The sequence below is a fragment of the Sphaerodactylus townsendi genome, linkage group LG01 (genome assembly GCF_021028975.2).
Source record: "Sphaerodactylus townsendi isolate TG3544 linkage group LG01, MPM_Stown_v2.3, whole genome shotgun sequence".
Lineage (NCBI taxonomy): Eukaryota > Metazoa > Chordata > Lepidosauria > Squamata > Sphaerodactylidae > Sphaerodactylus > Sphaerodactylus townsendi.
The window spans coordinates 170,172,320-170,185,536 of record NC_059425.1 but is presented as its reverse complement, the minus strand read 5'-3'; the positions used below and the strand labels follow the sequence as shown (position 1 = coordinate 170,185,536).

General features: G+C 45.4%; 1 protein-coding gene across 4 annotated transcripts in view; it reads right to left on the bottom strand.

The window, feature by feature from the left end:
- The window catches only part of KLHL29 (kelch like family member 29), a 577,596-nt gene that overhangs the window by 47,091 nt on the left and 517,288 nt on the right, over window positions 1-13,217 (bottom strand). For all 4 annotated transcript variants that reach the window (XM_048499196.1, XM_048499205.1, XM_048499182.1 and 1 more), the window contains 3 exons: window positions 12,244-12,426; window positions 9,685-9,865; window positions 292-485 (listed from right to left, as the gene is read on the bottom strand). In XM_048499196.1, coding sequence (XP_048355153.1) covers window positions 292-485; window positions 9,685-9,865; window positions 12,244-12,426 — 558 coding nt within the window. The remainder of the gene's footprint in view (window positions 1-291; window positions 486-9,684; window positions 9,866-12,243; window positions 12,427-13,217) is intronic.

The window sequence follows — 13,217 nt, the reverse complement described above, 5'->3', positions numbered from 1 at the left end:
CCTGGTGCCCATGGGCACGATGCTGGGGAGCCCGTACTAGCATTTTTTATTTGCATTGCTAACGCAATACATAAATATTTAAAATAAATAAAAATGTGCATTGTAGCTGCACGGTTGTCCGTCATTGGGCTGGCTGATTAACAATTTCAACTGACTTAATTGTTCTACAACAATGGCTTCTGTTTTCATCCTTATTTTTAACGATCTCATGAGATTCAACGGAGTGACGCTTGTGGCTCTACGGAGGCCTGCTTTGGAAAAATTCACATTTTTGAAATACCGTTTGTTTACCTATCATGGGTGACTCTATGAAACTCCACGCATTAGTCTGAGGGACGTACGATTGCAAAACTCCAGCGGCACGGCCAGCCTCGTTTACGCCCCCAAACACATAGATCTTCCCACCGCAAACGGTAGCAGCTGCGGAATGCACGGCCTTTGGCAAAGGAGCGACCGTCTCCCATTGATTGGTGATGGTGTCATACCTAAAACACAAAGACACATGAATAAACCTAGATGCCGAAGCGACCGGCACACAGCAACTGCCGATTCAGAGGGAAAAAAAACCTTTGCAAACACATCTTCTGACCCTGTCTCAATGTAGCCGCTTAGTCTGCGGACATCATTAACGTCTCTTTCTTGTATTTTAAATCAAACACTGAAAAAAAGGCTCAGCGAGGGAAGGGAGGGGGAGAGAAACCAAAAATCTATTTTCTACGTACGCCTTTCAGACCTAATTATATTGCAGTCTGAAGAAATCCAGGATCCCCTTTACCGTCAAGATTACTTCTGCTAATTAATTTCTGCTAATTAGAATAGAGTGAGATTTCTCCTTGCAAATCAGTGCTGTGGTACGCAACGGCAACTGGAGGCCAACAACTGTTAATGCACTTAAAATTGTTTAGCTTGAAGATCATCTGATCTTCACATAATGCAACATGATAGCTTTCGTTGCCCCAGTTAACTAGCCATTAAATGCCTGGCGCTGTGGATGTGCGACTTGCCTCCGCTTAATTTTCATCATGCGAGCGAAGCCGCCACACTTCCACACAAGAATGCTGCAAACATTAATGGGAAAACTGCTGGAGGAATAAGATTCCGCTGCTGTATCCATTTCCCCCCATGTCGTACAGCAGATAAGGAGATGCATTAGAGCACTAAATTGGTTCTAAGGTCATTGGTATCAGATTTAATTAAGCCGCTGACCATAAAGATGTACAGTTAATAAACCATGGATGAAGATTCATTTTAGACAATGTCATCAGTTCAGACGCCTATTTTTTTTTAAGCTAACATGGCAGCAATCCAAATAAACTCCAGCATAAACGAACCTGGGAGACAGTAAAAAATGATATGGCTGTTAGCCTTCGATATTTCCATGGAAGGGCAGCATTTCCAGCTGAATAGCAGATTCATGAGCATAAAGGCTGGAATGGCAGATTATAAGACTAAATTACTCTTCCTTCTCTTTACGTGCATGCGTGCACATACACTGCCACCTAATGCTGCCAAGAAACTGCAGCTAACAATTGTTTGCATTTGTGATTCTTGAGACAAAACCTTTTATTCCTAGAATAGGCTTTATTAGTGACACATTTTAAATGGGACCTCAGATTACCAGAGTCAAAGAGAAGGATGAAGGAAACGGAGGAAAGATGAAAAAGGAAAGAACACTTATTAACATCCTAAATGATGGCACGATCTCAGCTCAGAATCAGTGAATAGCAAGCAATATGACCATCCAAACTGCAAGTACATTTGAAATAAAATAAGGGACAGGGTGTATAGGAAAGAACGTAGGAAAGGCATTTTCCCCAAGGTGCCAACCTATTCTGTTTTCTTTTCTTGAGAGCATCTTTGTTGGTTAAAAAAACAATAAAAAAGGAAGAAATATAAATTCACTAGCTGGCACATGCTTGGGGCAGGCTGCATTTTTCACCTTGTTTAATTTCACAGCTGCAGCTTATAGATCTGCACCAGGAAGGTAAAATTTGACATGGACAATCAGTTTTGTAAACTTACACTGCAACTTTGTACAAAGATACAGGAGAGCCTGAAAATCTCTTGGAGTTGCAACTTATCTCCATATGACAGAGATCACTTCCTCTGAAGAGCATGGATGAAGGGTGGACTCAATGGCCCTCAGGTCCGTCCCCTTTCCAAACTCTGCTCTCCACAAGCGGTACCCTCCTAACTCCAGAAATTTGCCAATGCAGAATTGGCAACCCTGTTTAATATCTATTCAATTGAATGGTACAAATGGTACAAGCCAAGTGGTATGAATGTAGGATGCCTATGAAACTGGTCAAATGTTTGTCCTGTGCCATAGGCGTCAGGAGGGGGGGCAGAGGAAGCCTTATCCCCGGACACGGCTCCTGCGGGTCATGTGGGAGTGCTCAGCCACCGCTGCCCCCTCCCTCCCCTCCCACAGGAGCAAGGGGAGGAGTTGGGATGCCTTGTTCCCAAGTCAGAGCCCTACTTCCATTAACCCGCCCCTTCACACTGCCTGCCCGCCCAATTACACGGCTTCCAGCACTTTCTTTGGTCTGGTTAGTACTTGCATGGGTTAGGGAGACTACCAAGGAGGTCCAGTATTGCTGTGAAGAAGCAGGCAATGACAAACCACTTCTGATCATTTCCAGCCTTGAAAACCCTATTGTGAATCACCATAAGTTGATTGTAATTTCCACCATTATCCCTCAAGGTTCTTGTGAGCATGACTGAAATAATGTAGCCCTTTTCAGTCATTATGTCCTCAGAGTCTTGATGGGGCAAACCATGAACTATATCGGAGGCGGAGCTACCAGGGGTGGAGGGTGCGTGGTCGCCCCTGCCCCCCCACCCCGACCTTAGTGAAACAGTGCAGGCAGGAGAAGTGGCCTGTTCCCTTCAGGCTGAGAACGGCCTGGTGGGAACGACACTTCCCAGGAGACCTTGCGAGCCTCAAGGTCTCAAGGAAAGTGTAGTTCCCACCAGGCCGTTTTCAGCCTGAAGGGAACAGGCCACTTCTCCAGCCTGCACTGTTTCACTAAGGTAAGTGGGGGATGGTGGTGGTGGAAAACACAGTGTGTGCACCGGGCGCAGTATGGCCCAGCGACGCCTCTACACTATATTGTCTGAATAGGGCTAATGTATGTGATTTGCAAGTACATGCAGCTTCAGTAAGCATGAATTGACTCTTAGATGTTCCAGGGTTCTAGTTGCACCTACCAAAGCTGTACCCACATGTTAAAACACACATGGTGCTTCTGTTCAGACATCAAATTGACCGCGCATATCAGGAGGAGTGTGCTTTTGATACACATGATTGCCAACCTCTTGGTGTCCATGGGAATAACATCTAAAAAAGGCTTACGTAAGGAATGATTTATAATACCTGAAATGTGCTATATAAATTCCAATTAACAGAATAATAAGTCTCCCAATATTATGAAATGATAATTTCTCTCCTTGCAGACCCCTTGTGAGTTAGTTCTCTTTTTCTTCATGCCAGCTTCTTAGCAGTTTGCATTTTCTCTCTTCTCACCATCTCATTATTACTGCAAGAGAAATCTTCTACTCTGCAACTCCTGCTGAGTGGAAAAGGGACTCTGCATTATCAACTCTCTGAATTGTATCTGAACACGTATCATTTTCCCCCCTCCTAGCCTCATCCTCTTAATTTCTCTCTGTCTGGGTTAGCAGTTTTACGAGTGAGTGCTTTAATTTATTTCTCTTATAAAGCCCTTGCACTGTCATTATCTGAGGTTTATATACCATACCTTGGCTAACTTATACATTATTCAGCGAACAGTTTGCAGAAAGGTAGTCGAGGAAAAATAAAGTTGGATTGGGTCAGGCTTTGTCTTCTCGTTGGGTGGCCACAAATGACAATTGACATTTTTAAAGCAACTGTCCTTCCCATATACGTTCACCTTATCCTGAGGATCTTCTGGTGTACAGGTAGAAGCACACATGTGTGCAGGTGACACCCCGTGGCTATGTGTACAATCTTTTAAAGATATCAAGATAGTACAAAATTGTTGGAAGTGCATTTTTAACATTTACAGCCCAATCCAGAATAGGCTAGCAGGGTGAGGATGGTGCCGATAATGCAGGAAGCCCAAAACCCACAAAACAACACCCCCCATGAAAATACCCTATAACAGAGATACACGTATTGCTGAGGATGACATTGGCGCATGGGGGCTGGGCAGGCAGTGGAAGCTGACTAAGGTTGGCTCCACCTCCTCGCCAGTCGCATACCGCTAATGGGGGACATGGGGTATCCCATGTCCCCAGGCACATGCCTTTTGATCACATGGGGGGGGGGCGCCCAGCAGCTCAGGTGGGCTTTGCAGCTGCAAGCCAGCTCCTGCACTCCCTGGCCTCCCTGCTAGCAAGGAGGCCGGCTCCCTGCTAGTTGCGGTGCTCGCCTGAGCTGCCTGCTGCTGAGCCGCAGACGCATGCCGACTCCTGCCTGAGAGCTGGCCTCCCTGTCAGCAGGGAGGCTGAAAAGACAGGAGCTGGCCTCGGGCGCTCGCCTGAGCTGTTAGCCGTGGCCACGGTTACGCCACTGCTCCTTACCCACCTCCAGCTACGCTAGCGCAGCATTCTGCGCCAGGGGGCCTGGGCTAGGAGAGTGCCTGACAGATTGGGTGCTGCATAGTAAACCCCCCCCCCCACTGGCACATTTGCCCCTTGCACTGGAGGGGCGGCATTCGTGCTGGTGCAGGGCCACACTTGCTCCAGAGGGGGCTTTGGCCCCTCTTGCATTGAGTTGACCGAATAACTTGGAAAGCTTTTGTTCAACTGCACATATAATGTGTCAAAACAGTCACAATTCAAAAGGGCTATATAGTCCAGATTCACACTGTTTTGGAGTTCTTGCTTCTCACAAGTTACTCTGAAGAAAGCAGAACAATAATTACAGCAGGCAGTTTAAGCTATTCCCTTCAGAATGACGTTGCCGACCCTGAAGGAGGAGGAATTGAAAATTGTGGAGAAAGACTATTTTCCCGACGGGTAAGCGAAAATGATGAAACTGAGGCTATCGTATGTTGGCCACGTTATGCGGCCAAAGTACAATAGCGAAGAAAAGTCAAAGGCATCAGGAAAAGAGGAAGACCCAACATGAGATGGATCGGCTCAATAAAGGAAGCCACAGCCCTCAGTTTGCAAGACCTGAATAAGCGACGGGATGTTTTGGAGGACATTGATCTATAGGGTTGCCATGAGTCAAAAGCAGCTTGATGCCACTTGACACACACAAGAAGTTATAACAGGCTTTCAGTGAGCTACAATGGTATACTGAAAGAGCCTGAAAGCTATTCTAATGCCAAAGTGTTTTTGTGGTTCTATAATTGGGACAGAACCATCTTATTTGTAGAGCAGTAGTGTAGCACATCAGCAAGACTGCTGATGTGACTGCTTGTTGAATTGAATTGTTTATGATGTTTGCTGTCCACCGCCCAGAGCCCTTAGGGGATGGGGTGGTTAAAAAATATAATAAATAAATAAATAAATAAATAAATAAATACATACATACATACATACATACATACATACATACATACATACATACATACATACATACATACATACATACATACATACGATTCTTGGCTACAAATCACAAAGTTCCCAATTTGACTCTCATGTCTGCCATTAACTTACCAGGCAGACAAAGGGTGCATTCAGACACCCACAGGTGTCATTAAAAAAGGAAAAGTCACACCAACACTGCTGGTTGCCAGGCTCACATGCACACCTCACGGATCAAAGAGTTACTGGATTAGATCCAGGCACTTTTTCATTAAATCTTGCCCAATTCCCAATTTCCCCTCTCACTGTAGTCCCTGTAAATGGCTTTTGTAGATGTGGGATCTGTGATTTCCCAGGACAGCTCGTTCTGGTGGTCCATCCAGCAAAAAACAACAACACGCTCTTTGCTGTTGACTTAAGTTTTTAAAATCTGATACCAGCCACCCCAAAAAAAACATTGTCAGAAAGGGGGAAGATATACTGACAATATGAATGTATTAAAAATAAATACTGCTGACAGTGCATGGAATACCCTTTTTGACTCAAAATTCATGTTACCCGTGACAACCTCTGTCCCCACAGATACAGGGTTACAGGTATGAGGCAGGTATGAGGTAGTCACAGTCACCATTCCTCTTGAATCAAATAGAGAGCCACGGCCATTTCACATACCAAGTCTAGGCTCCACTTCTAAATCTCCAGGAATTCGACAACACATTCTCCAGGAATGTCCAAGACAGAAGCTGGCAACCCTATTTGAACATAACACTGGAGAAAAATCAGGTGGAGTTTCTTATACTATTACATGAGCTCTTATACTATTTTTCTATTTAGGTGTTTGGGATTCTCCATTAGAAGAAGAAGAAGAGTTTGGATTTATATCCCCCCTTTCTCTCCTGCAGGAGACTCAAAGGGGCTTACAACCTCCTTGCCCTTCCCCCCTCACAACAAACACCCTGTGAGGTGGGTGGGGCTGAGAGAGCTCCAAGAAGCTGTGACTAGCCCAAGGTCACCCAGCTGGTGTGTGTGGGAGTGCACAGGCTAATCTGAATTCCCCAGATAAGCCTCCACAGCTCAGGCGGCAGAGCGGGGAATCAAACCCGGTTCCTCCAGATTAGATACACGAGCTCTTAACCTCCTACGCCACTGCTGCTCTCACTACAAGTTCTTCTTTTCCCGATCAGCATTAAACTGTCCTTCTCCATTCTTCAGCCATTCCCACTCCCAAGTGAACCAAGTGCTGTTTTCAAGGGTCTCTCTCACCAGCCTTCTCTCAGCTCCTTTTTGCGGCTCTTAAGGAGTGGTGGGACCTCATTTGTCTGTCACAGCTTGGGGTAACTGTTGCAACCTAATGAGATGTATGGCTTAAGAATGACTTGAAATAGCGCTAGGGAAAGGGGTATCCTCTGCTTTGAACTGGAGCCATGGATGACCAATATTCTTGGGCAGTTTTGCTGACAGCAAAACCACCCCTCCCTTAGCTTCAATTCACCTTGCCGCAGGAAATATAAAAACTGCCCGCAGGAAATATAAAAACTGCCTGGATGCTGCTTGCATAATTATCTTAGCAAAGCAAACAGAAGCTTACTGAGTATGAACTTTTCTGAATTCTCATTTTCCTGACTTGTAAGTTTCTGTTTCTTTTTTTTTTTTTTGGGGGGGGGGGGGGTCTGTTTCACACATGTTTTGCTCCCTCTAGCAGTCAGTTCAATATTGCAGTGGTTTATGTCCAGTATGAAAACCTAATGTTTAAATTGTAGGGACATCTGCCAGACATAAACTGGTGTAATATAAAATTGATCAGAAGAGGGAGCACAACATATGTGGAACACAATCTCCACCTCCCCCCCCCCCCGCTGCCCCGAAGAAACAGCAACTGACAAGCAAAGAAAATGAGAATGCAGAAAAGCCCTATATATGTGTGTGTAAATGGTACAGAGAGGAGAAGGGTTTATTTTTATTTATTTATTATTTATTTATTTATGGGTTTTATATACCGCCCAACCCCCGGAGGGCTCTGGGCGGTGAACAACATAATTACATCTTACAACCCATACAAACAAACCCCATTAAATTCGAATTAAAACACAGCGATAAAATTAACAAAGATGGCGTCACGCAATAAAACCCAATTAAAACCCTCTCAAAGAGGGGAGAAGCAGAACAAAGAAGTGGGTCCCATAGATGGCAAAAGGGAACTGCAAACCGGAGGAATAAAAAGGGGCACTCAATCAGTGACTGGACACTCCAACTCAGTCTTACAGGCCCTGCGGAATTCACCAAGATCCCGCAGGGCCCGGACAGCTGGAGGGAGAGTGTTCCACCAGGCGGGGGCCAGGGCTGAAATCCGGATCAAACGCAAGGGAAGGCCTGTGTAGAGCAAGTTACAATAGTCTAACCTGGAGGTGACCGTTGCATGGATCACAGTGGTTAGATCTGCGTGGGAGAGGAAGGGAGCCAGCCGCCGGGCCTGACGAAGATGGAAGAATGCAACCTGGGTTATATGGGCCACCTGGGTCTCCATTGAAAGAGACGAATCCAGGTGGACCTCCAGGCTGCGGACGGAGGAGGTCGGCGCCAATGAGACCCCCTCCCACACCGGCGATTGGAAATTCCCAACCTCCCCCCCACGGTCAAGCCAAAGGATCTCCGTTTTCGTTGGATTCAGTTAAGACTTATCTTTATTTACCATATTCATGTCAAATATTTCCAACGCAATTTCCAACCCAAGTCCCAAGTCAGGGTCCCCAACATTCCAAGCATTAAAAATAAATGTGTATGAAATACTTCTTGAAATCAAACAAAACACATAAATGCATATAAACACACAGCTAGGGAGGAAAGAATGCCAAATCCTCAACTTCCAAGTCTCCACCTGTTGGCAGAAGACAGTGATAGAGGCAGTTGGACAAATCTAGAGTTCCAGAGTTTTGGGGCCATGATGAAGAAGATCCTGTCTCAAGTTGCAATCTATCTAGCCTCAGATGATGACTGAACCTGAAGCAAGCTCTCCAAAGATGATCAGAGAGGTCGGGCAGATTCATATAGGAACAGGTGGTCCAAATGGTATGCTGATCCCAAGTTATATAGGGTTTCAAAGTACCTTGAATTGGGCCCAGAACCAAATTGGGAGCCAATGTAGATGCAACAAGACTGGAACAATATTGTCCCTACAGCCCAGTCCATTCTGGTCACAGCATTTTGTACCAAATGAAGCTTGTGGTCAGTGTTCAAGGGCAGCCCCACGTACATCACAATGCAGCAATCTAATCTAGATGTTAACAGAGCATGCACCACAGTGGCAAGAACCTCTCTGACCATGAAGAGCTATAGCTGGTGAAAATCTCCCAAGTGTCACTGTTACTTGTTTATCCAACAGGAGACCCAGTAACAGTCTGATCTAGATAGGGAGAGCAATAGCTATTTATCAGGAGCTTAAATTTTCAGATGCACCATTTATCAGGAGCTTAAATTTTCAGATGCACCATGGAAAACAATGTGTTTTTGATAACTTCTACATAACAGCTTGAATCCAGCCATGTACGTGCAGAAACATAAATAGACTTAGAACAGTTCTGCTTTTGCAAGATCTTGTGCAGCATCTAGTGTTCTCCCCCTCCATTTATTACAGTTGTAAGAAGCTGGTTGTGCAAGCTGAAACGCAAGTGGGGATACAGCAATTCTGACATAACAACAGCAGTCACTGCATTTACCTGTATTTCCGCTTGAGCACGAGCTCTATACCCTGTCTCAGAAAAAGATGTTAGTATGGTCAGTTAAGGTGCAGCAGTTGAGAAAATTGTATGCTTCTGCATTAGAATATAGTCCCAAACAAATTTGACAATTATTCATTTTTATGTCTCTGTCAAAATCATGATTTTGCGCGTGATTGAACATGGCCCTTTGATACAAGAGCATTTATAGTTTATTAAACAACTATCACCAATACTTGCCCTTTGAAAATTGTGAGCACTAGGACCCGGGTGGAACATTCTACAACAAAGTAAGTTCTGTGGTAGAGGAATATATAACCCTACTAACATCTTTTTCTGAGCACAAGTGAAAATTTTGCACTGGATCCAGTCCAACGTATTTGAAACAATGCTTGAGGCAAAGGATAGCCTAAATAACCTCCACATCGAGAGAGACAATGTTACCTACCTCTCCACATGATCAACATTTCCTGCTACGCCAAGGCCTCCGATGGTATAAATTTTCCCGTCGTATACCAGGCTGTTGTGCCGACACCTTGGGACTGTCATTCGGGAAACGAGATTCCAGTTGTCAAGTAGAGACATGTAGCACCAAACGTCGGACAGTGTGACTCCAGATTCCATGCCACCTGCCCCCAATATATGGGAAAGAAACACCAAGGTGACTTGAAGGAAAACATTGTTCTTGGGATATATTGCAATGCAAGCCAGTTGTGATATAAGAACCATTTCTAAATGATACTTGGCTAATTAAAATAAATCATCCTCAATAGCAAGCATCTGTTCAGCTGCTGCCGTTCAGAGTCATTTATTCATCCATCCCAAAGGGTACTTTTTTGTAAAAGGCTGTCATGATGTCAGACTAGGCAGGGCATTTACATATGGGAGTGTGCCCGAGCAACATTCATAAATAGCCTAAAGTCTATTCAATTACACGTGCGGCTGGTATGAACACATTGAGCAGCTTGCTCGAACCCCTCTGGTCCAAAATCTTAAAAGCCTCATGCTGCTTAGGCAACAAATGCAAAGTGGTGAGAATTAAAGACAGACACAAGAATCTGAAGATGAATGTGGCAACACAGGTATTTGAAAACACATCCATCAAAAAAAAGTATGCTAGTTAGAGAGTTCAGATTGAAAGCAAAAACAAAGACAGCACGCCTAAGTTTATCGTTATGCAATGTGCGAAATGTAAAGTACTTTACCTTTAAAAGTGGAGCCAACCACAAAATGGCTGTCATTGTATGTTTAAGACATAGTTGTCAAACGCACGGCCCTCCAGATATCATGGACTACAGTTCCCATCATCCACTGCCAGCATCATGCTGGTGGGGATTATGGGAACTGTAGTCCATAACATCTATAGGGCCGCGAGTTTGACACCTGTGGTTTAAGATATCACAACATCATTTGCAAAGGTAAAGTACTTCACATAAACCCACTTCCTGCTTTACAGAGCAGAAGTTCCCCATCTTTTTCAACCTGAGGGCAGCTTGGGAGTTTGGATACAAGTGGCAGGTGCAAGCACGAAACAACAGCCACAGAAAGTGGAGCCAACCACAAAAAGGCTGCCACTGTTTATTTAAAACATGACAGCATTATTTGCAAAAGCAAAGTACTTTTCCTAAAGCCACCTTCTACATTACAGCATAACCATCAAAAACTTTAAAAGCACCTACTTGGCTTCACCCACTTTCTAAAAAGAAGAAGAAAAAAAGAAGAGGGTTTCTATCCTGCCTCTCTCCTGGAAGGAGCCTCAAAGCAGCGTACAAGCTCCTCCCCCTCCTCTCCCCACAAAAGACACCTTGTGAGGGAAGTGGGACTGAGAGAGTTCTGAGAGAACTCTGATTAGCCCCAGACTTCATGTGGAGGAGTGGGGAAACAAATCCAGTTTACCAGGTAAAAGTCTGCCGCTGATGTGAAGGAGTGGGGAATCAAGCCTGGTTCTCCAGATTAGAGTTCACTGTTTTTAACCACTACAGCATGTTGGCTGGGCACTAGCAAAAGTACTGGCAGGAGCTATGGTGCCCACGGACAGCATGCTTGCGATGTCTGTCATAGAGGCAATCATAAAATTATATGAATTCCTAAGGCTACACACTAATAAATGAAGATCACTTTGATAATATTCCAACTGCAAAAACTCGACAGATGTGCTGTTTACCACAGTGGCATCTAAGGGCCTTTCCCCACTTACCTTAAGCCCCGCGCTACTTGAGGAGTGTAGCGCGGGGTCCCCAGCACTCCCCACGAGAGTGGCATCCCTGGCGCTCTTGCAAAGGGCACCTTTTGATGACCCCCCCTATGCCGCAGGCTGTTTTCAGCGTGCGGCATCCCCGCGGGGTTGCGGGGATGCCGCGCGCTGAAAGCAGCGTGTGGCATAGGGGGGAGAGTGGGGAAAGGCCCAGTGGCTCTATTTAGATGCTATATTTTAAGATGCAGTTATCCAGGTACATTTCCAAGGTGTGTGTGTGTGGGGGGGGGGGGGACCCAAGCATTATGTTAGTAGATGGACATTTCTGTACTGCTCCAATGTGGATCAGTCAGAAGAGAGTGTTCAGTTCCACTAAAGCTAGCGAGAGGTTCAAAAAAGCTAGCAAATGCAGTTCATTTCCGCCAAGAGATTTTTCAGAAGTGGACGAGAGGGAACCTTCTTGTAAGCAAATATGGTAAGTGCAGGTCAGATATTCAGCAGCTCAGTCAAACTGAGTCGGACGCGGAAGCCCATCGTTTAGATCCTTCGCTAGCCAATGTTTTACACACTGTGTCGCAGTAGCAAGGGGAAGCTCTTCACACGCTTGATGGGGTGTCGAAACTATCCTTTGCACGTTACAAGCGTCGAATGCACTGGGGAGAAAATCTGAGCTGAAGTGAAATGGAGAGTGATAAAAGGAAGTCTCTCCTCGCCTGGGAAGCTGGCTTACATTCATTCTTGTTTGGCATGTCACACAGAAGCAGTTTTCAAACAGAACAAGGCCGAACCCCTCCCCCGAAACCTTCTGCTCACCTGAGAGATAGACGTTGTCTCCAGCACTCACCACACTAAAAAACTCCCTGTCATAAAAGGGCAGGCTGGCCAATGGGTACCATTTGTTGTTCTGAGGGTTGAAGCAAGTTACAGCTGTTAAGGCTCTTTGATTCATGCCAATCATCTGTCGGCCTCCAACCAGTACGATTACTTCAGCCACACCTAGAATGAAATTTACCAAAACAGGCTTCTTTAAGACAAAAGGAACACAGCCACCATGTTGCACTCATGAATGGAGAACCTCCCCCAAAACACTAATTATCTCAAGCCCTAATTTAATTTTTTTTCCAAGTGTATTTACTCAACATTTGTTTTGAACCTGTTAGGTGTGGGTGCTAATTTTAGCACTGGAGAGTGCTAAAATCAAATTATTTATTACTGTTTTGGGATGTGGAATGGAAGAGTATAGCTAGCTTAAACTCATTAGATTTCAGAGGCTAAGCAATGTTCAGGCAGGAGATCAAACAAGGAAGACTTTGCAGATAAAGGCAATGGCAAACTACCTCTGCTTAATCACTCTCCTTGAAAACCCTATGACAGTGATGGCGAACCTATGGCACGGGTGCCAGAGGTGGCACTCGGAGCCCTCTCTGTGGGCACGCGCACACAGAGTTCGTCATGTGGGGGGCGGAAAATCACCCACCCACCCACACACCCACCCACACATCTAGGCTGGGCCGGGCCACTGAGCACAACGTGCATGCACCGCGGTGAGCAAGAGGACTTGGCTGGTGGCCCTGGGACTTGCTGGAGGCTAGAGCAGGCTGGCCCCTGCTTGAGCGGGTGGGGCGGAGGAAGAGGGAGCCAACCAGTTTTTTCTAAACTAAATCCTCAGCATTCAGGTTAATTGCCGTGTTGGCACTTTGCGATAAATAAGTGGGGTTTGGGTTGCAATTTGGGCACTCGGTCTCAAAAAGGTTCGCCATCACTGCCCTATGAGGTTGCCCTAAGTT